Source organism: Stegostoma tigrinum, chromosome 22 (assembly GCF_030684315.1).
Source record: "Stegostoma tigrinum isolate sSteTig4 chromosome 22, sSteTig4.hap1, whole genome shotgun sequence".
NCBI classification, from domain to species: Eukaryota; Metazoa; Chordata; class Chondrichthyes; order Orectolobiformes; family Stegostomatidae; genus Stegostoma; species Stegostoma tigrinum.
Window position 1 is genome coordinate 7,254,036 of NC_081375.1, and position 22,708 is coordinate 7,276,743.

At 46.0% G+C, this 22,708-nt stretch overlaps 1 protein-coding gene across 1 annotated transcript in view; it reads left to right on the forward strand.

Annotated features, from left to right (window-relative positions):
* The first annotated feature begins 10,547 nt into the window (after positions 1–10,547).
* Positions 10,548–22,708, forward strand: part of pctp (phosphatidylcholine transfer protein) — a 31,531-nt gene continuing 19,370 nt past the window's right edge. Inside the window, exons 1-2 of the mRNA XM_048555407.2 lie at positions 10,548–10,725; positions 17,604–17,721. Coding sequence (XP_048411364.2) covers positions 10,606–10,725; positions 17,604–17,721 — 238 coding nt within the window. The 5' untranslated portion in view covers positions 10,548–10,605. The remainder of the gene's footprint in view (positions 10,726–17,603; positions 17,722–22,708) is intronic.

Here is a 22,708-nt window from a genome sequence, read left to right on the forward strand (position 1 = left end):
AGATGATTCTCGATAGGAGTGAGAGAGACAGGGTAGTTGTCATGGGGGACCTCAACTTTCCAAATATTGACTGGGAACACTATAGTTCGAGTACTATAGATGGGTCAGTTTTTGTCCAGTGTGTGCAGGAGGGCTTCCTGACACAGTATGTAGATAGGCCAACAAGGGGCGAAGCCACATTAGATTTGGTACTGGGTAATGAGCCTGGCCAGGTGTTAGATTTGGAAGTAGGTGAGCACTTTGGTGATAGCGATCACAATTCTGTTATGTTTACTTTAGTGATAGAAAGGGATAGGTGTTACTTTAGTGATGGAAAGGGATATGTGTATACCACTGGGCAAGAGTTATAGCTGGGGGAAAGGCAATTACTATGAGACTAGGCAAGATTTAGGGAGCATAGGATGGGGAAGGAAACTGCAGGGGATGGGCAGATTAGAAATGTGGAGCTTATTCAAGGAAAAACTCCTGTGTGTCCTAGATAAATATGTACATGTCAGGCAGGGAGGAAGCTGTAGAGCTTGGGAGCCGTGGTTTACGAAGGAGGCAGAATCTCTGGTCAAGAGGAAGAAGGCGGCTTATGTTAGGATGAGATATGAAGGCTCAGTTAGGGCGCTTGAGGGCTACGAGGTAGCCGGGAAAGACCTAAAGAGAGAGCTCAGAAGAGCCAGGAGGAGACATGAGAAGTTGTTGGCGGATAGGATCAGGGTAAACCCTAAGGCTTTCTATAGGTATTTAAGGAATAAAGTAATGACGGAAGTAAGATTAGGGCCAATCAAGGATAGTAGTGGTAAGTTGTGTGTGGAGTCAGAGGAGATAGGGGAAGCACAAAATGAATATTTTTCAACAGTATTCACTCTAGAAAATGACAATGTTGTCGAGGAGAATACTGAGATACAGGCTACTAGACTACTACTAGGTGGGATTAAGGTTCACAAGGAAGAGGTATTAGAAATCCTACAGAGGGTGAAGATAGATAAGTCCCCTGGGCCAGATGGGATTTATCCTAGGATTCTCTGGGAAGCCAGGGGGGAGATTGCTGAGCCTTTGGCATTGATCTTTAACTCGTCATTGTCTACAGAAATAGTGCCAGATGACTGGAGGATAGCAAATGTGGCTCCCCTGTTCAAGAAGGGGAGTAGAGTCAACCCTGGTAATTATAGACCAGTGAGCCTTACCTCAGTTGTTGGTAAAGTGTTGGAAAAGGTTATAAGGGATAGGATTTATAATCATCCCGAAAAGAATAAATTGATTAGGGATAGTCAGCACGGTTTTGTGAAGGGAAGGTCGTGCCTCACAAATCTTATTGAGTTCTTTGAGAAGGTGACCAAACAGGTAGATGAGAGTAAACCGGTTGATGTGGTGTATATGAATTTCAGCAAGGCATTTGATAAGGACCCCCACAGTAGACTATTGTACAAAATGCGGAGGAATGGGATTGTGGGAGATGTAGCAGTTTGGATCGGAAATTGGCTTGCTGAAAGAAGACAGAGGGTGGTAATTGATGGGAAATGTTTATCCTGGAGACCAGTTACTAGTGGTGTACCACAAGGGTCGGTGTTGGGTCCACTGCTTTTTGTCATTTTTATAAATGACCTGGATGAGGGCCTAGAAGGATGGGTTAGTAACTTTGCAGACAACACTAAGGTCGGTGGAGTTGTGGATAGTGACAAAGGATGCTGTAGGTTGCAGAGAGACATAGATAAGCTACAGAGCTGGGCAGATAGGTGGCAAATGGAGTTTAATGCGGACAAGTGTGAGGTGATGCACTTTGGTAGGAGTAACCGGAAGGCAAAGTACTGGGCTAATGGTAAGATTCTTAGTCGTGTAGATGAGCAGAGAGATCTCGGTGTCCATGTGCACAGATCATTGAAAGTTGCCACCCAGGTTGACAGGGCTGTTAAGAAGGCATACAGTGTTTTAGCTTTTATTAATAGAGGGATCGAGTTCCGGAACCAAGAGGTTATGGTGAAGCTGTACAAAACTTTGGTGCAGCCGCACTTGGAGTATTGCGTACAGTTCTGGTCACCGCATTATAAGAAGGATGTGGAAGCTTTGGAAAGGGTGCAGAGGAGGTGTTGTCTGGTATGGAGGGAAGGTCTTACAAGGAAAGGCTGAGGGACTTGAAGCTGTTTTCATTAGAGAGAAGAAGGTTGAGAGGTGACTTAATTGAAACATATAAAATAATCAGAGGGTTAGATAGGGTGGATAGGGAGAGCCTTTTTCCTCGGATGGTGACGGCGAGCACGGGGGGGCATAGCTTTAAATTGAGGGGTGAAAGATATAGGACAGATGTCAGAGGTAGTTTCTTTACTCAGAGAGTAGTAAGGGAATGGAACGCTTTGCCTACAACGGTTGTCGATTTGCCAACTTTAGGTACATTTAAGTCGTCATTGGACAAGCATATGGATGTACATGGAATAGTGTAGGTTAGATGGGCTTGAGATCGGTATGACAGGTCGGCACAACATCGAGGGCCGAAGGGCCTATACTGTGCTGTAATGTTCTATGTTCTATGTAAACCTAACTTCCTTAGCTTTTCCTACGAACTTAAAGTGATAAATTAATCATATTCTCTGTAAATTTCCAACCAACATATGAGGAGAGGAATGGGACGCTGCATTGTTTTGAAGATTCAGTTAATTCGGGGACACAGACTGCTCAACTGCAATCAGAGATGTGGCAGTATATATAGATTTAGTCGTGATATTCACTGCTAATTCATCTCAGTCCATAGCCACATCCATGATCTGAACATTCCCTGACTTTCAGAACATGTAAAGGTCATAACTTTGTGTTACTTTACATCATAAAGCACACAGAAACTAAAAGACTGGGTTGCTATGAGAAAGAAAATAAAATATGTGTGTGCTTTAAATTTTGCCAATTTTCTCCTTAAATATTATTCTCTGATAAGTTGAGTATTGGGAGGTCTGATTTGCACTTTTTTTTGTGAAATCAGATCAAAGTTGAATTGGGCAGATATTAGCATAAACATATCATTTAGCATAATTAACAGAAACTAATACCTGGAATGAGCAGATTGCCTTCTGTGGAAAGGCTAGACCATAAGCTCTGCAGTTTAAAAGACGCTGAGATGACTTTATTGAAACACATATGATCATGGGGGTACTTGAACACTTTGATGTTAAAAGGTGTTTCCTCTTGTGGGAGAATCTAGAACTAGGGGCCATACTTTAATAACAAAGTGTTTACCATTTAATTAAGGAAGAAGAACTTTTTATTTCTTTTAGAGGGTTGTGAGTCTTTGGAATTCCCTTCTTCAAAAGGGAATGGATGAAGAATCTTTAAACATTTTTAATGCAAAGGTAGCTAGATTCTTCATTACCAAATGAATTAGAGATTATCAGGGGTATGCAGGAGTGTAGAGTTAATGCTAAAATCAGATCAATCAAGAAGGTTAGATGGTGGAACAGAATTGAAGGGCCATGTGGCCTTCTCTGCTATGTGGCTTTCTCTTATTCTTTTTTCTTATTTTCATATATAAGAAATGGGAACAGGAGTATATCCTTTCTGAGCTTACTTTGTGATTAAAAGATCATATTTTACGATCTTCCAGCTGAGCTTCACTTTCCTGCATTACTGAGAAAATGATAACACACTATATTGCTGAATCCTGATCATTCAGAATGATCTGAAAACTTTCAAAATAAGGAAATTCAATTAATTAAATAAACCTGGAATAAAACACAGCCTCAGTATTGTGACCGTGAAACTACTGCATTGTTGTAAAAATCAATTAGTTTCGCCATGTGCTTTGGAAAAGAAATCTGACTTCCTTACCTGGCCTGTATGAGATGCACAGCAATGTGGTGACTTGTAGCTTCCTCTAAAATGGCCGAGTTGGATAGTAACTTGGTAGTGATGAGCAATAAATGATGATCTTTCCAGAGCACCACTTTCTGTGGTCCCTATTTTTAGACTTCTCATTCTGAGCAGCCTTCTAGCATCTATGCTATCATCATTGAAATAAAGTTATGTCTTATTTCAAGCAGAGTTCTGTCTTGAATTTATTATGTGTGCTTTGTAAAATCAGATTTATTTTCTGCATATGCTATTGTATCCAGTTTTTGTTTGGATGACTTGCATAATTGGATCTTTAAGATCTCACCCATTTTATATTTGACCACCTAGGCTCAAATCTTTTTGTTTATTTATGTGCAAGTAGAATCACTTATGTTTACATGTGTTTGATTAGACCCATTTGAATTCAGTTGATTTCTGTTTATATATTTGCCATCAATCCAACTGTATGTGTGCAATTAGAATTGTTTGTGTTAGTTTGAGATTAACCCTGTTTGTTTTTAATGGTGAGAGCTATTTGCATTTCTATGTATGCAATCAGAGCAATTTGATTTTGTACTTAATGTGGCCAATCTATATTTGTGTGCTGCGTATACATTGGGTTTGCAGCAAACATATAAAATGTATGTGATAGGCATTAAGGATACATGTGCAGGGTTTGAAGTGAGTACATGATGAGGATACAATGTGTATGTAATGAGTATACAGAGAATATGTAATAAATACGTGATGGGGACACAAAAGACATGTGATTTGTGTACGAAAGGTGTGAGCTGTACATGAAAGGTCTATGTGCCAGGTATGCAATGAATTAGCTATGAGGATACAATGTATATTTGATGTATTATATGATGTGTGTCCCAGTGATGGGAATATAGTAGGCCTGTCATGTGTATACACTGGAAATGTGACAGATAGAGTGGGTCTGTGATAGTTACATAGTGGGTAATTTGAAAACAAGTAACCTGTGATGGGTAGACATTATCCCTGTGATTGTTAATTGATGTGCCTTTGACCAGTGTACACGTGGTGGGTATAAAGTGGGCCTGTGATGGAGATACAGTGGCCCTGTGATGGGTCTGCAGTGTACGTGTGATGGGTGTGCAGTGGCCCTGTGATGGGTCTGCTGTGTGCCTGTGATGGGTATACAGTGGCCCTGTGATGGGTCTGCAGTGGGCCTGTGATGGGTATACAGTGTGCGTGTGATGTGTCTAATGTCACAGGTTTACACTGCGGTGGGTCAACAGTGTGATGGGTACATGGTGTGATGCGTTTGCTGTACAACAGGAGGACACTGTGATAGGTTCATGGTGTGACTATCATATAGCGTGATGATATGGTCTCTGGTGTGATGTGTACACAGTGTGATTGGTATGTGGTATGAGGGGTATACGATGTGATGAACACATGGTGTAACTGGTGTACTTTGTGATTCGTTTAGAATAAGACTATAGGTCCATAAGACATAAGAGCAGAATTAGGTCACTCTGCCATTCGATCATGAAAGATGTGTTTATTAACCTCATTCTCTTGCCTTCTTCCCATAACCTTTAATTCCTTATCAATCAAGAGCCATGTTCACAGGAAGGGTCACCAGACCCAAAAAGTTAATTCAAGAATGGCAGTAGAGATGACCCAGGTAATTATAGACTAATGAGCCATATGTCTGTTGTAGGAAAAGTTTTGGAAAGGATTATAAGAGATAGGATTTATAATCATCTAGCAAGCAACAATTTGATTGGAGATAGTCAACATGGATTCGTCAAGGGCAGGTCGTGTCTCACAAACCTCATTGAGTTTTTTGAGAAGGTGACCAAGCATGTGGATGAGGGTAGAGCAGTTGATGTAGTGTACATGGACTTCAGTAGAGACTTTGATAAGGTTCCACAAGGTAGGCTATTGGAGAAAATGCAGATGCACGGGATTGAGGGAGATTTAGCAGTTTGGATTAAAAACTGGCTTTCTGTAAGAAAGCAACAAGTGGTGGTTGATGGAAAATATTCAGCCTGGAGTCCACTTACTAGTGGTGTGCCACAAAGATCTGTTTTGGGACCACTGCTGTTTGCCATTTTTATGAATGACTTGGAAGCAGGCATAGGTGGGTGGGTTAGTAAGTTTGCAGAAGACACTAAAGTCGGTGAGTGGTGGACAGTGTGGAAGAATGTTGCAGGTTGTAGGGAGACTTGGATAAACTGCAGAATTGGGCTGAAAGGTGGCAAATGGAGTTCAATGCAGATAAATGTTAGGTGATTCACTTTGGGAAGAATAATAAGAAGGCAGAATACTGGGTCAATGGAAAGATTCTTGGTAGTTTGGATGTATAGAGGGACCTTGGTGTCCATGTTCATAGATCCCTGAAAGTTGCCACCCAGGTTAATGGTGCTGTTAAGAGGGCACACGGTGTGTTAGGTTTTATTGGTAGAAGGATTGAGTTCCGTAGCCGTGATGTCATGTTGCAGCTGTACAAAACGCTAGTGTGGCCTCATTTGGAATATTGCGCCCCATTACAGGAAGGATGTGGAAGCATTGGAAAAGGTGCAGAGGAGATTTACCAGGATGTTGTCTGGTCTGAAGGCTAAGAGGGGATTTAATTGAGACATACAAGATGATCAGAGGATTAGATTGGGTGGACAATGAGAGTCTTTTTCCTAGGAAGATGATGTTGGCTTGTACGAGGGGACATAGCTGCAAATTGAAGGGTGATAGATTTAAGACAGATGTCAGAGGCAGGTTCTTTACTCAGAGAGTGGTAAGGGCATGGAATGCCCTGCCTGCCAATGTAGTTAACTCAGCCACATTAGGGGAAATTAAATAGTCCTTGGATAAGCATCTGGATGATGATGGGAAAGTGTGGGGGGATGGGCTTAGATTAGTTCACAGTTCACGAAGGGCCTGTTCTGCGCTGTATTGTTCTATGTTCTATAAAGGGTAATAAAAGGTACCCTGCAAAGGGTATAAGCTGTGAAATGTATACAGTGTGATGGGTATATGGTGTGACAGGTATGCAGTGTGAAGGGTATGTGATCTGACAGTATATGGTGTAACAGGCAAACAGTGTGAGGGCTAAACAGTGTGATAAGTATACAGTGTGACGGGTATATGGTGTGATGGGTATACAGTGTGAAGCGAATATGCTGAAACAGGTATACAGCAAGCAGAGTATACAGTCTGACAGATATATGTTGTGACATATACAACATGAAAAGTATATGGTGTGGTGGGTATACAGCATGAAGAGTATGTGGTGTGACAGCTATACAGCGTGAAGGGAATACAGTGTGAATGATATATGGTGTGACAACTATACAATGTGAGTGGTGTATGGTTTGAGAGGTATACAGCGTGAAGGGTATGCGGTGTGACAGGTATACACTGAATATATGGTGTGATAGGTGTATGGTGTGAAGTGTATACACTGCGAGGGGCAAATAGTGTGACAGGTGTTAGTGTGAAAGGTATACAGTGTGAAGGATAGGCAGTGTGACACATATACAGTGTGAAGGATGTATAGTGTGATGGGTATACAGTGTGAAATGTATACAGTATGACAGGTATATGGCATGACAGGTATACAATGTGAAGGGTATATGTGTGACAAGTAAACAGTGTGAAGGGTACACGGTCTCTCACTTATACAGTGTGAAGGGTATATAGTGTGACAGGTATACAGTGTGAAGGGTCTACAGTCTGACAGGTATATGATGTGACAGGTATACAATGTGAAGGGTATATGGTGTGACAAGTAAACAGTATGAGGCTATGTGGTGTGATAGGTATACAATGTGAAGACTACATGGTGTGGCATGTATACAGTGTGAAAGGTATATAGTCTGACAGGCTTACAGCGAAGGGTATAGGGTCTGACAGTGTGAGGGCTGTACGGGGTGATAGGTATACAGTTGGAAGGGTACTCTGTGTGAGAGCTAGATAGTTTGAAGAGTATACAGTGTGACGGGTAAATGGTGTGACAGGCAGACAGTGTGAAGGGTAAATGGTGTGACAAGTAAACAGTCTGAAGGGTATATAGTGTGACAGATATATAGAGTGAATGATATATGGAGTGGCAGTTATACAATCAGATACTTAGACAGTAGGGTATACAGTGTGAAAGGTATATGGTATGGCAGGTATACAGTGTGGATGGTATACAGTATGACAGGTATACCATATGAAGTGTCTACAGTGTGACAGATAGACAGTGTGAAGGGTTTACAGTGTGAAGTGTATTCTGAGTGACAAGTATGCAGAGTGATGGGTATACAGTGTGACAGGTATAAAATGTGAAGGGTATGCCATGTGGAGTGCATACTGTGTGAATGGTATACCGTGTGAAGCATTTATGGTGTGACAGGTATATAGTGTGAAGTATGTATGGTGTGTCATGTAAAAAGTGTGACAAGTATATGGTGCAACAAGTACACAGTGTGAAGGGTCTATAGTGCAGCAGATATACAGTGTGAAGGGTGGACAGTGTAAAGGGTATACAGTCTGACAGATCAACAGTGTGAAAATTATACCTTCTGAAGGATATACATTCTTAAGGTTACATGATGTGACCAGTATACAGTGTGAAGGGTAAACAGTATGACAGGTATATGGTGTGACAGGTATATGGTATGAAGGGTATATCATGTGACAGGTATATGGCATGAAGGGTATACAGTGTGACAGGTATACCGTGGGAAGGGTATAGCAAATGAAGGGTAAATGGTGTGAAGGGTATGTATTGTGAAGGGTAAATGGTCTAAAGCATGTACATTGTGAAGGGTAAATGTGTGAAGTATAGACAGTGTGAAGGATATACAGTGTGAAGGGTATACTGAGCAAAGGTTACACGATATGACAGGTATACAATGTGAAGAGTATAGAGAGTGAAGGATAAATGGTATGACAGGTATACTGTGAGAAGGCTATATGGTGGGATAGGTATAGAGTGTGACAGGTATAAAGTGTGAAGACTACGTAGTGTGACAGATATTTAGCGCGAAGGGTAGAGTGTGAAGTGTATACAGTGTGAAGGTTATACAGTGTGAAGGGTACACTGTGAGAAGGGCAGACAGTGTGAAGTGTATACGGTGTGACATGTATAATGTGCAAAGCATATATGATATGTCAGGTACCAACTGTGACAAATATATAGTGTGAAGTGTACACAATGTCAAGTATATCCAGTGGGAAAGATATGGAGTGTGAAGTGTGTGCAGTATGACAGGTATACAATGTGAAGGGTACATGGTGTAACAGATATACACTGTGAAGGGTATACCATGTGAAGGATATACCGTGTGAAGGGTATACCGTGTGAAGAACAGATGGTGTCAAGCACATATAGTGTGAAGGGTATACGCTGGGACTGGTATACCGTGTGAAGGGTTTATGAAGTGAAGTATATACAGTGTGAAAGGCATACGGTGTGACAGGCATACAGTGTGAAAGGTATATGATGTGACAAGTATACAATGTGAAGGGTATATGGTGTGACAGGTATACAGTGTGAAGTGTATATGGTGTGACAGGTAGAAAGTGTGAAGGGTATATAATGTGAAGGGTATACAATTTGGACGTTTTACAGTATGAAGGGTGTATGGTGCAACAGGTGTACAGTGTGAAGGAATACAGTATGGCAGTTATACAGTGTGAGATATATACTGTGCAAAGGGTATATCATGTGAACGATAAATGGTGTGTAGTATATACATTGTTGGGAGTAAATGATGTTAAGGATAGACAGTGTGAAGGGTATATAGTGTGATAGGAATACTACGTGAAGGTTATATGGTAGTATAGGTGTAAAGTTTGAAGGGTATATAGTGTGACAGATATACGGTGTGATGTGTAGAGAGTGAAGCTGATACAGTGTGATGGCTATACTGTGTAAAGGGAAGACAGCATGAAGTGTATATAATAATGACATGTATACTGTGTGAAGTGTATACAGTGTGACAGGTATCAAGTGCGATGTATGGTGTGACAGGTAGACAGTGTGAAGGTTATAAAGTGTGGTGGGTGTACGGCGTGACTGGTGTTCAGTGTGACAGGTATACAGTATGACACATATACACTGTGAAGGGTATATTGTGTGACAGGTATACAGTGTGAGGGGCATACCGTGTGTAGTGTACACAGTTTGAATGGTATATGGTATGATAGGTATACAGTGTGACGGGTAGACGGTGTGAAGGGTGTATATTGTGAAGCTATTTGGTGTGATGGGAATGCAGAGTGATGTGTATACAGCATGACAAGTATGCAAAGTGAAGGGAATATGGTGTGACAGATATACAGTTGGAAGGGAATATGGTGTGACAGATATATAGTTTGACACATATACGGCATGAAGGCTATGCCGCATGAAGAGCGTACTGTATGTTGTGACATTTATACTGTGTGAAGCATTCACGGTGTGACAGGTATACAGTTTGACAGGCATACAGTATGAAGTGTATACAGCATGGCAGGCATATAGTGTGAAGCATAAACAGCGTGACAGGTATACAGTGTGATGAGAGTACAGTTTGACAAGTATATAGTGTGAAGTGTATATGATGTGACAGGTATACAGCATGAAGGGTATACATTGTTATAAGAGTACAGTGTGACAGATATACACGGTAAAGGGTATATGTGACTCTGTGACTTCTGGTCTCCTCCCTCCTTTATTTGTAACAGGTGAGTGTAGCACGTGACTCGTGGAGAGGCGTGACCCTCGGGGGGGTGGGGCTGTGCTTTTCCATGTGATCCCGACAGTTGTCATGGCGCTTTCACGTGAGTCTGACCGTTGCTATGGCGTTGTGCTGTCCGGAAGCGGCTTGGAGGGAGCTGCAGGAGCCCGTTTTGGGCGGTGACTGGGAATTCTTCTTGGAAATCAGTGGCGGTATTCGCATTTACCGCAGGTGCTGCCAGGTGAGGTCGAGGATGCGGCCCGTTGGCTCTGGGCCGAGTGCGGCCTTCACACTGTGGAGGGAGAGAGAGCCTGGGGGAAGAGTGCTTTATATTAAAAGGGTACATGAGGACAGTTAGCTGGAACAGTCGGATAAATCGTGACGTTGGGCATTCGTAATACAAACGATGTTTGACGTAAAACAGGCCTTTAACCTTCAATCATTGATTAATGAGTATGTCCACGATGATGCCCTTAGTCTGTATAAAATATTTTCCCTCAAATAAAGGGCTGTTTATACATTTCTGAAGCCAAGTTCATTGCATTGAGTCAGTAATCTGATCCACTTTAAAAAGTGCGAAATGGAATGTGGATGGCCGTCTCACTCAGCTCTTGTGTGCAGTTATGATAACAATTCTTCTGTTTTGCTTATGTCAATATCACAGACTAATCTCTATATTTTGTAAGTATTTACAAATGTGGTACATGGAAAATGATTTGATTGACAAATTCTTGATCTCAAAAGGAATCAAGGGCTATGGGGAGAGTGCAGGGAAGTGGTGTTGAAATGCCCATCAGCCATGATTGAAATGGTGGAGTGGACTTGATGGGCTGAATGACCTTACTTCCACGCCTATGTCTTATGGTCTTAGGATTTGAATCCATTTTCTCACGTTGACTATGGATACATGTTTGTGGTACAGTCCCTTTTCCGCACCTACGCTGGCCCTAAACCGTACCTCTTCCTCCGTTACATTGATGACTGTATCGGTGCTGCCTCATGCTCCCAAGAGGTGCTTGAACAGTTCATCCCCTTCACCAACACATTCCACCCCAACCTCAAGTTCACCTGGACCATCTCCAACACATCCCTTACCTTCCTGGACCTTCCTGTCTCTATCTCAGGCAACCACCCAGAAACCGATGTCCATTTCAAGCCTACTGATTCCCACACACCTTCTTGCAAAAATTCCATCCCCTATTCCCAATTCCTTCACCTCCGCTGCATCTCTTCCCAGGATGAGGCATTCCACTCCCATACATCCCAGATGTCCTTGTTTTTCAAGGACTACAACTCTTCTCGCTCTCTTTTTTTCCCTTTCTCTCTCCCCCCCCCCCCCCCCCCCCCCCCCCCCCCGCCGAGTGGTCAAGAACGCCCTCAACCGAGTCTCCTGCATTTCCCGTGACACATCCCTCACACCCTGCCCCTGCAACCCTGCAATAACCGTTAAAGAGAATCCCCCAGTCCTCACATACCACCCCACCAACCTCCACGTACAATGCAGCATTCTCTGACACTTTCGCCATCTACAATCCAACCCACCACTAAAGACGTTTTTTCATCCCCACCCTCGTCTGCCTTCTGGAGAGACCATTCTCTCCGGGACACACTTGTCCACTCCACACTCCCGTCCAACCCCACCACACCCAGCACTTACTCCTGCAACCGCAGGAAGCGCTACACTTGCCCCCACACCAGCTCCCTCGCCCCCATCCCAGGCCCCAAGATGATTTTCCATATTAAGCAGATGTTCACCTGCACATCCGCCAATGTGGTATACTGTATCCATTGTACCCGGTGTGGCTACCTCTACTTTGGGGAAACCAAGCAGAGGCTTGTGGACCGCTTTGCAGAACATCTCAGCTCGGTTCGCAATAAACAACTGCACCTCCCAGTTGCGAACCATTTCAACTCCCCCTCCCATTCCTTAGATGACATGTCCATCAAGGGCATCCTGCAGTGCCACAATGATGCCACCCGAAGGTTGCAGGAACAGCAACTCATATTCTGGTTGGGAGCCCTGCAGCCCAATGGTATCAATATGGATTTCACCAGCTTCAAAATCTCCCCTCCCCCCAATGCATCCCAGAACCAGCTCAGCTCGTCCCCTCCTCTCACCTATCCCCTCATCCCACCTCAAGTCACACCTCCACTTCCTACCTACTAACCTCATCCTGCCCCCTTGACCTGTCCATCCTCCCCAGACTGACTCCCCCCCTCCTCCCCCCTCCCCCCCTCCTCCCCCCTCCCCCCCCCTCCTCCCCCCTCCTCCTCCCCCCTCCCCCCCCCCTCCTCCCCCCCCCCTCCTCCCCCCCCCTCCTCCCCCCCCCCCTCCTCCCCCCCCCTCCTCCCCCCCCCTCCTCCCCCCTCCTCCTCCCCCCCCCCTCCTCCTCCCCCCCCCCTCCTCCTCCCCCCCCCCTCCTCCTCCCCCCCCCCTCCTCCTCCCCCCCCCTCCTCCTCTCCCCCCCCCTCCTCCTCTCCCCCCCCCTCCTCCTCTCCCCCCCCCTCCTCCTCTCCCCCCCCCTCCTCCTCTCCCCCCCCTCCTCCTCTCCCCCCCCCTCCTCCTCTCCCCCCCCCTCCTCCTCTCCCCCCCCCTCCTCCTCTCCCCCCCCCTCCTCCTCTCCCCCCCCCTCCTCCTCTCCCCCCCCCTCCTCCTCCCCCCCCCCTCCTCCTCTCCCCCCCCCTCCTCCTCCCCCCCCCTCCTCCTCCCCCCCCCCTCCTCCTCCCCCCCCCCTCCTCCTCTCCCCCCCCCTCCTCCTCTCCCCCCCCCTCCTCCTCTCCCCCCCCCTCCTCCTCTCCCCCCCCCTCCTCCTCTCCCCCCCCCTCCTCCTCTCCCCCCCCCTCCTCCTCTCCCCCCCCCTCCTCCTCTCCCCCCCCTCCTCCTCTCCCCCCCCCTCCTCCTCTCCCCCCCCCTCCTCCTCTCCCCCCCCCTCCTCCTCTCCCCCCCCCTCCTCCTCTCCCCCCCCCTCCTCCTCTCCCCCCCCTCCTCCTCTCCCCCCCCCTCCTCCTCTCCCCCCCCCTCCTCCTCTCCCCCCCCCCTCCTCCTCTCCCCCCCCCTCCTCCTCTCCCCCCCCCCTCCTCCTCTCCCCCCCCTCCTCCTCTCCCCCCCCTCCTCCTCTCCCCCCCCTCCTCCTCTCCCCCCCCTCCTCCTCTCCCCCCCCCTCCTCCTCTCCCCCCCCCTCCTCCTCTCCCCCCCCCTCCTCCTCTCCCCCCCCTCCTCCTCCTCTCCCCCCCCTCCTCCTCTCCCCCCCCCTCCTCCTCTCCCCCCCCCTCCTCCTCTCCCCCCCCTCCTCCTCTCCCCCCCCCTCCTCCTCTCCCCCCCCCTCCTCCTCTCCCCCCCCCTCCTCCTCTCCCCCCCCCTCCTCCTCTCCCCCCCCCTCCTCCTCTCCCCCCCCCTCCTCCTCTCCCCCCCCCTCCTCCTCTCCCCCCCCTCCTCCTCTCCCCCCCCTCCTCCTCTCCCCCCCCCCTCCTCCTCTCCCCCCCCTCCTCCTCTCCCCCCCCTCCTCCTCTCCCCCCCCTCCTCCTCTCCCCCCCCCTCCTCCTCTCCCCCCCCCTCCTCCTCTCCCCCCCCCTCCTCCTCTCCCCCCCCCTCCTCCTCTCCCCCCCCCTCCTCCTCTCCCCCCCCTCCTCCTCTCCCCCCCCTCCTCCTCTCCCCCCCTCCTCCTCCTCCCCCCCTCTCCTCCTCCTCCCCCTCCTCCTCCTCCTCCCCCCCTCCTCCTCCTCCTCCCCCCTCCTCCTCCTCCTCCCCCCTCCTCCTCCTCCTCCCCCCCCTCCTCCTCCTCCCCCCCTCCTCCTCCTCCCCCCCCCTCCTCCTCCCCCCCCCTCCTCCTCCCCCCCCCTCCTCCTCCCCCCCCCTCCTCCTCCCCCCCCCCCTCCTCCTCCCCCCCCCCCTCCTCCTCCCCCCCCCCTCCTCCTCCCCCCCCCCCTCCTCCTCCTCCCCCCCCCTCCTCCTCCTCCCCCCCCCTCCTCCTCCTCCCCCCCCCCTCCTCCTCCCCCCCCCCTCCTCCTCCTCCCCCCCCTCCTCCTCCTCCCCCCCCTCCTCCTCCTCCCCCCCCTCCTCTCCTCCCCCCCCTCCTCCTCCTCCCCCCCCCTCCTCCTCCTCCCCCCCCCTCCTCCTCCCCCCCCCCTCCTCCTCCTCCCCCCCCTCCTCCTCCTCCCCCCCCTCCTCCTCCTCCCCCCCTCCTCCTCCCCACCTATACTGTTCGCTCCACCTATCTTCTCCTCTATACGTCTTCAGTCCACCTCCCCCCTCTCTCCCTATTTATTTCAGGATCCTCTCCCCATCCCCTTTTCTGATGAAGGGTCTAGGCCCGAAGCGTCAGTTTTTGTGCTCCTAAGATGCTGCTTGGCCTGCTGTGTTCATCCAGCTCCACACTTTATCTATGGTGGGATAACTCTCCTGTTCTTCAACGTAATATCAAGGATCTTGTACATCCACTTGAACAAGGAGATGGGAGCTTTCTGTATACACATACAAGCGGGAAGATGGTACAGACATTAACAATACAATACAATACAGGACAGTACTCCCTTTGTACTGGACTGATTTCTTTTGGGCACGGCCCAGAATGGGTCTTGATCCTTGAATCTTGTGACCGTCAAATGAGAGTGCTATAAAAAGTCAGCCACAGCTGATGCATGTTTAGTGGCAATTTGACTTTTGTTCAGAGACCAGAGTGGAAATGGTTTGCAGGGATGATTTAAAATCATATCTTGAAATCATAGAAACCTTACATTGCGGAAAGATGTTGTTTAGCCCATCAAGACTGCACTGCACTGACCCTCATTAGAGCATTCCACCCATCCCAAGACCCCTCCGATACCCATAATTGCACACGGGCGTTTTACTGTGGTTAGCCCATTTAAACTGCACATCCACATTATTATTGGGTAATTTAGCATAGCCAGTCACCTAACCCGCACATCTTTGGTCTGACGGAAGAAACTGGAGCACCTGGCAAAAATCCATAGAGCGAATGTAAAGCTCCATGGAGACAGTTATTCAAAGCTGTGAGGCAGTAGTGCTAAACGCTGAGCCCCTGTCATGCCCACTGAGCCACTTATTCAACAACTCATGCTGTGCCTGTCCAAGGAGTGTTTGATGCTGACGGGTAGAAGGATGCTAAGAGAAAATGTTTTGCAAGGTAATTTTCCTGTTAATATCTGAGAATTACTGAGAAATTTCTGTGAGAAAGCTCAGTGTATTGTACATTGTATTGTACTCTGGCTGTAGAGATTAGAATTATTTCCTGTCCCATATGCAATTATTTGATAGCTGTTTTGAATCAGGCCCCAGCAAATTGAGTTACTGAATGGTCACTTCTCTATAGAAGGTGGATGGACCTGCCAGGTCCAATAGAGTACTCAGGATCATTTACAGGAAGATGATAACTAGTGGTCAAAATGAGGTGGTTTTGGACAGTTATTGTGGATGAAGCATTGCTAAAGGGTTAGAGTATAAAAATAAGGAAGTGCAACATTCCTGCAACTGTGCAAGGCATCAGTGAGACTGGAGCGAGAGTATTGTATACAATTTTTGGTGCCCTTACCTGATGAATTGGAGACAGTTCAGTGGCGGTTCACTAGATTGATTCTGGTGATAAGGGGTTTGTCTTATGAAGAAAGAGAGCAGTTTAGGCCTATAGTCTCTGGAGTTTGCTGGAATAAGAATAGATCTAATTGAGGTATATAAGATACTAAAGGGAATTGACAAAGTAGATTACGTGAAGAAACAATCTAGGATGAGAAGATTGACGTTTTGGGTCTCGACCCGAAACGTCAAACTTTCCAGCTCCTCCGCTGCTTGACCTACTATGTTCGTCCAGCTTCACACTGCATTATCTCGGATTCTCCAGCATCGGCAGTTCCTACTATCTCTAGAATGAGAAGTGATAGTTTTAAGTTAAAGGGTAGCAAGTTTAAAACAGGTGAGAAGAAATTGCTTCCCTCAAAGTGTCATCGATCTGTGAAATTCAGTACCCCAGTGTGCAGCAGATGCTGGGACGCTGAACAGATTTGAGGAGATAAACAGGTTTTTATTTAGTAATGCCACAACACCACCTTTGTACCCTCTCTGTAATATTAATTATACACTAAATCTATATTATTATATAGAAGATGGACATTAACTAGGGCTTCTGAGTGAAGGTCTCTTGTGGCGCAGCGGCAATGTCCTTGCCTCTGAGCCAGGAGGCCTGGGTTCAAGACTCACCTGCTCCAGAGACAGGAAATAGCACATCTGAACAGATTGACTAGAAAATGAGTCCACAGACTGAAATTGTGGTGGGGGCTATGAAATGCTCGTAAGCAAATGCTTTAAAAAGTGCAAAGATTGGCTCCAGTCGCATGCTTCATCAAGTACTTCACTTAATGTACACAAATCTATCAACCTCATTTGGATACATTGAATAAGCGTTCGCAACTTTCTGTGCTAGAGAATTCCAAAGATCCACTCTGTTACAAATTTTCATTTCAACTCAATCCTAAATGGCCAGCTCATTATTATTTGCATTCTTCTAAACGCCAAGAAGTTTGGGGTGGCACAGTCGCTCCATGGTTAGCACTTCTGCCTTGCAGTGCCAGGGACCTGGGTTTGATTCCACTTCAGTTAATTGTCTGTTGTTGCATATTCTCCTGTGTCTGCGTGGATTTCCACCGGGTGCTCCAATTTCCTCTTAGTCCAAGGATGTGCAGTGTAGTTGGGTTGGCCATTGCTGAATTGCCCATAGTGATCAGTGATGTGCAAGCTATGTGGATTAGTCATGGGAGTGCAGGGTTACAGGGAGTGGGTCTGGGTAGGGTTGGTGTGGATTCAATGGGCCAAGTGGCCTGTTTTTACACTGTAGGGATTCGATAATTCTATAAACCTATTTTTTCTGTTTCTTTTTACACCAGGTGTATGTGGTGATAATGCTTTTCATTCCTCAGTGATTATCAGTAACATTGTTTTCCTGATGTTTTGTGAAAAAGCTCCTTGCCCTTTTTACTGTGCTTATGTAACCAAACCTTGTCCAAGACCGGTGTAGCTTTCTTGTGCAGTGGGATTACAACAATGCAGGATTTTGGTCTAGTGAGAACTGCACAACCCTTTATAAAGTTGTTGAGTTTTGTATTTTTCAGGAATCTAGTCTTTATGAATACAAAATCTATGGAGCCTTTCCAGATTGTGATCCAGAGTTGTTCGCAGATGTGTACATGGATCTGGAGTATAGGAAGCAATGGGATAGTTACGTGAAAGGTTGGTTTATACCATTTACAGTATCAACGGTGTTTCAATGACAGCTTGTCTTAACATCTTAATTTCAAAGAATTAATGTCAAATAGCTTCTAATCACTTTCCACTTTTCCTGCACAAAATTTGGAAATAAGATCGTGGTCTGTATTTGATCATGCATGTCTGCCTATTTCCATGAATATATTGAGCCAGAGCAGGCAGAGTCAAAACACTGGTGAAGGCCTCATCCATGCCTTCGTTATGCTGTGCCTTCAACTATCAAGGCCCAAAGTTCTAGAACTGCCAGTAATTCACTACCCTTCAATCCCCTTTCCTCCACTGTGTCAAAAAACCTACACCATATAAATGCACGTTGTATGATGTGCACAATCACCAACCTTAAATGCTCAAATTGTAAATGAAAATTCAGCATGTAAGTTCTCAAGTATTGTGCGCATGTCTCGCTATTTTCAAAGGTGGGCATTCTTCTCAGAGCTGGTACCACTTCCCTTCCATACATTCGAACGAAATATGTTGAATTGGGATTGGCTCTGAGGAAATTCTCGGCTGAGATGTTTTGATGTAGTTCTTTGTTTAAACAGCTGCCTTACATCTGTGAGCTTTGCTGAACTGTAGGTCAGGTAGTCTTTGAACAATCATGTTCTTTCCACTTGCTGTGTGTGATATTAAAGACTCCTCTGGTGTATGGTGTGTGTGGTAGGGTTGGGGAGGTGGGGGTCAGTTTGGTAAATGTATTTTTTGCATGATAGTCTATTTGTGTGTTAAAACAACCAGGGCCAGGAAGTTGCTGGGAAGTTCCACCCTATGCATTCTGTATCAGACAGCGCTGAGATTGTCTGCCTGTTAACTGTTTTTTGAGAGTTCTGATCTGTTAATCTAACTGCTAGTTATATAGGATGACATGGTTTATGGGGTAAAGTTGTTGCGCTATCAGCTTTCATCTTGGCTGTTCACCCAGCTGGCCTTTCAAACTGATGAGTTTGGCTTATTTCAGCAGTGTCTCCCATTCCAAACTGGCCAAGTAGCTGTAAATCCATTATATTCGTGTGTACACAATCTCACATGCTGCTGCAGTTATATGCATCTTAAGACCATTTCAGAACAAGATCACCTCAACACAGCAATGCTCCTCATTCCATAACAAAATGTTAAAACCAATAATTGATTAAAAATGAATCATAGAACATAGAACATTACAGTGCAGTACAGCCCTCAATGTTGCGCCAACGTGTGAAACCAATCTGAAGCCCATTTAACCTACACTATTCCATTATCATCCATTTATTTATCCACTGACCATTTAAATGCTCTTAAAGTTGGCAAGTCTACTACTGTCGCAGGCAGGGCATTCCACACCCTTACTACTCTGAGTAAAGAACCTACCTCTGACATCTGTCCTATATCTATCACCCCTCTATTTAAAGCTATATCCCCTTGCGCTAGCCATCACCATCCGAGGAAAAAGGCTCTCACTGTCCACCCTATCTAATCCTCTAATCACCTTGTATGTCTCTATTAAGTCACCTCTTGACCTTCTTCTCTCTAACAAAAACAACCTCAAGTCCCTCAGCTTTTCCTCATAAGACCATCCCTCCAGACCAGGCAATATCCTGGTAAATCTCCTCTCCAACCTTTCCAATGTTTCCACATCCTTCCTATAATGCAGCGATCAGATTTGTATGCAATACTCCAAGTGCGGCCACACCAGAGTTTTGTACAGCTGCAACATGACCTCATGGCTCAGAAACTCTATCCCTCTACCAATAAAACCTAACACACCGTACGCCTTTTTAACAACCCTATCAACCTGGGTGGCAACTTTCAGGGATCTATGCACATGGATACTGAGATTTCTCTGCTCATCCACACCACCAAGAATCTTACCATTAGCCCAGTATTCTGTATTCTTGTTATTCCTCCCAAAGTGAATCACCTCACTTTTCCGCATTAAACTCCATTTGCCACCTTTCAGCCCAGCTCTGCGCTTATCCATGTCCCTCTGTAACCTGCAACATCCTTCTGCACTATCCACAACTCCACTGACTTTAGTGTCATCCGCAAATTTACTAACCCATCCTTTTCCCTTTTCCCTCATCCCTCATCCAGGTCATTTATAAAAATGACAAACAGCAGTAGCCCTAAAACAGATCCTTGTGGCTCACCACCAGTAACTGCACTCCAGGATGAACATTTCCCATCAACCATCACCCTCCGTCTTCTTCCAGCTCGCCAATTTCTGATCCAAACTGCTAAATCACCCTCAATCTCATGCCTCTGTATTTTCTGCAATAGCCTACCGTGGGGAACCTTATCAAATGCTTTACTGAAATCCATATACACTACATCAACCGCTTTACCCTCATCCACCTGTTTGGTCACCTTCTCAAAGAACTCAAGGTTTGTGAGGCAGGACCTACCCTTCACACAACTGTGTTGACTATCCCTAATCAAATTATTCCTTTCTAGATGATTATAAATCCTGGATGCGAGTTTGCCCGCTGAGCTGGAAGGTTAGTTTTCAGATGTTTCGTCACCATTCTAGGTAACGTCATCAGTGAGCCTCCGAAGCGCTGGTGTTATGTCCCGCTTTCTATTTATGTGTTTAGGTTTCCTTGGGTTGGTGATGTCATTTCCTGTTCTTTTTCTCAGAGGATGACCCACTATCACTCGTATCCTTACATACAGATGAGGAAGGACACCACTTTGATTGGGACAACACATCCATCCTAGCACAAGCCAAACAGAGACACGCACGAGAATTCCTAGAAGCATGGCATTCCAACCAGAACTCCATCAACAAACACATTGATTTGGAGTCAATGTGTTTGGTGATGGAGTTCTGGTTGGAATGCCATGCTTCTAGGAATTCTCGTGCGTGTCTCTGTTTGGCTTGTGCTAGGATGGATGTGTTGTCCCAATCAAAGTGGTGTCCTTCCTCATCTGTATGTAAGGATACGAGTGATAGTGGGTCATCCTCTGAGAAAAAGAACAGGAAATGACATCACCAACCCAAGGAAACCTAAACACATAAATAGAAAGCGGGACATAACACCAGCGCTTCGGAGGCTCACTGATGACGTTACCTAGAATGGTGACGAAACATCTGAAAACTAACCTTCCAGCTCAGCGAGCAAACTCAAATCCAGAACCTCAACCTGAGCTACAAATCTTCTCAAAACTCGCTAGATTATAAATCCTATCTCTTATAATCCTTTCCAACACTTTGCCCACAACCAAAGTAAGGCTCACTGGTCTATATAATTACCAGGGTTGTCTCTCCTCCCTTTCTTGAACAAGGGGACAACATTTGCTATCCTCCAGTCTCTGGCACTATTCCTGTCGACAATGACGACATAGAGATCAACGCTGAAGGCTCTGCAGTCTCCACCCTAGCTTCCCAGAGAATCCTAGGATACGTCCCATCCAGCCCAGGGGACTTATTTATTTTCACACACTCCAGAGTTGCTAAGACCCTCCTTATGAACCTCAATCCCATCTAGTCTTCTAGCCTTTATCTCAGTATTCTCCTCAACAATATGGTCTTTTTCCTGTGTGAATACTGACAAAAATATTCATGTAGCGCCTCTCTGATCTCTTCGGACTTCACGCACAATTCCCTCTGCTGTTCTTGACTGGCCCTAATCTTACTCTAGCTATTCTTTTGTTTCTGACTTAACTATAGAAAGCTTTAGGGTTTTCCCTGATCCTACCTGCCAAAGACTTCTCATGTCCCCTCCTGGTTCTTCTTAGCGCTCTCTTTAGGTTCTTCCTGGCTAACTTGTAATTCTCAAGTGCCCTAACTGAGCCCTCACGCCTCACCTTTACATAATCCTTCTCCTTCCTCTTGACAAGAGATTCAACTACTTTAGTAAACCATGGTTCCCTCACTCGACCACTTGCTCCCTGCCTGACAGGTATGAAGTTATCGAGGACACACAGTAGCTGTTCCTTGAACAAGCTCCACATTTCAATTGTGCCCAGTCCCTGCAGTTTCCTTCACTATCCTATGCATCCTAAATCTTGCCTAATTGCCTTTGCCCCAGCTGTAACTCTTGCCCTGCAGTATATACCTGTCCCTTTCCATCACTAAAGTAAATGTAACCGAATTGTGGTCACTGTCTCCAAAGTGCTCACCTACCTCCAAATCTAACACCTGGCCTGGTTCATTACCCAGTACCAAATCCAATGTGGCCTCGCCTCTTGTTGGCCTATCTACGTACTGTGTCAGGAAACCCTCCACACGTTGGACAAAAACTGACCCCTCTAAAGTACTCGAACTATAGATTTTCCAGTCAATATTTGGAAAGTTAAAGACCCCCATAACAACTACCCTGTTACTTTCGCTCCTATCCAGAATCATCTTTGCAATCCTTTCCTCTACATCTCTGGAATTTTCAGAGGCCTATTAAAAAAAACTCCCAATGGGGTGACATCTCCTTTCCTGTTTCCACCCTCAGCCCATACTACCTCAGTAGATGAGTCCTCATCAAATGTCCCTTCTGCCACTGTAATACTGTTCTTGACTAACAAAGACACACCTCCCCGTCTTTTACCACCTTCCCTGATCTGACTGAAACATCTAAACCCTGGATCCAGTAACAGCTGTTCCTGTCCTTGCTGTATCCATGTCTCCAAAATGGTCACAACATCAAAGTTCCAGGTAATCACTTTAAATGATTAAAACAAAGTATTTATTGGATGCAGAAATGCTCACTATACAGTTGTTTCTTTTCCATATTTGTGTGGGCTGTTTGCAACGTGAGCTCCTTCTGAACACATTCAGGTAATGTTCGTTCCTGTCTGACCTCTTATGTGGTTGTCACTAGAGTAGTTGAAACACTTTGTGCTAGTTTGAGTACAGTTGATGAGTGATGTGCAATGTTCAAACTTTCTAAGCAATATCTTTACACAGAATGTAAATAAAGGAACAAGCCATTAATTAAATCCATGCTGGCAATCCTACTCCACACGATCATCCTCCATTGTTTTA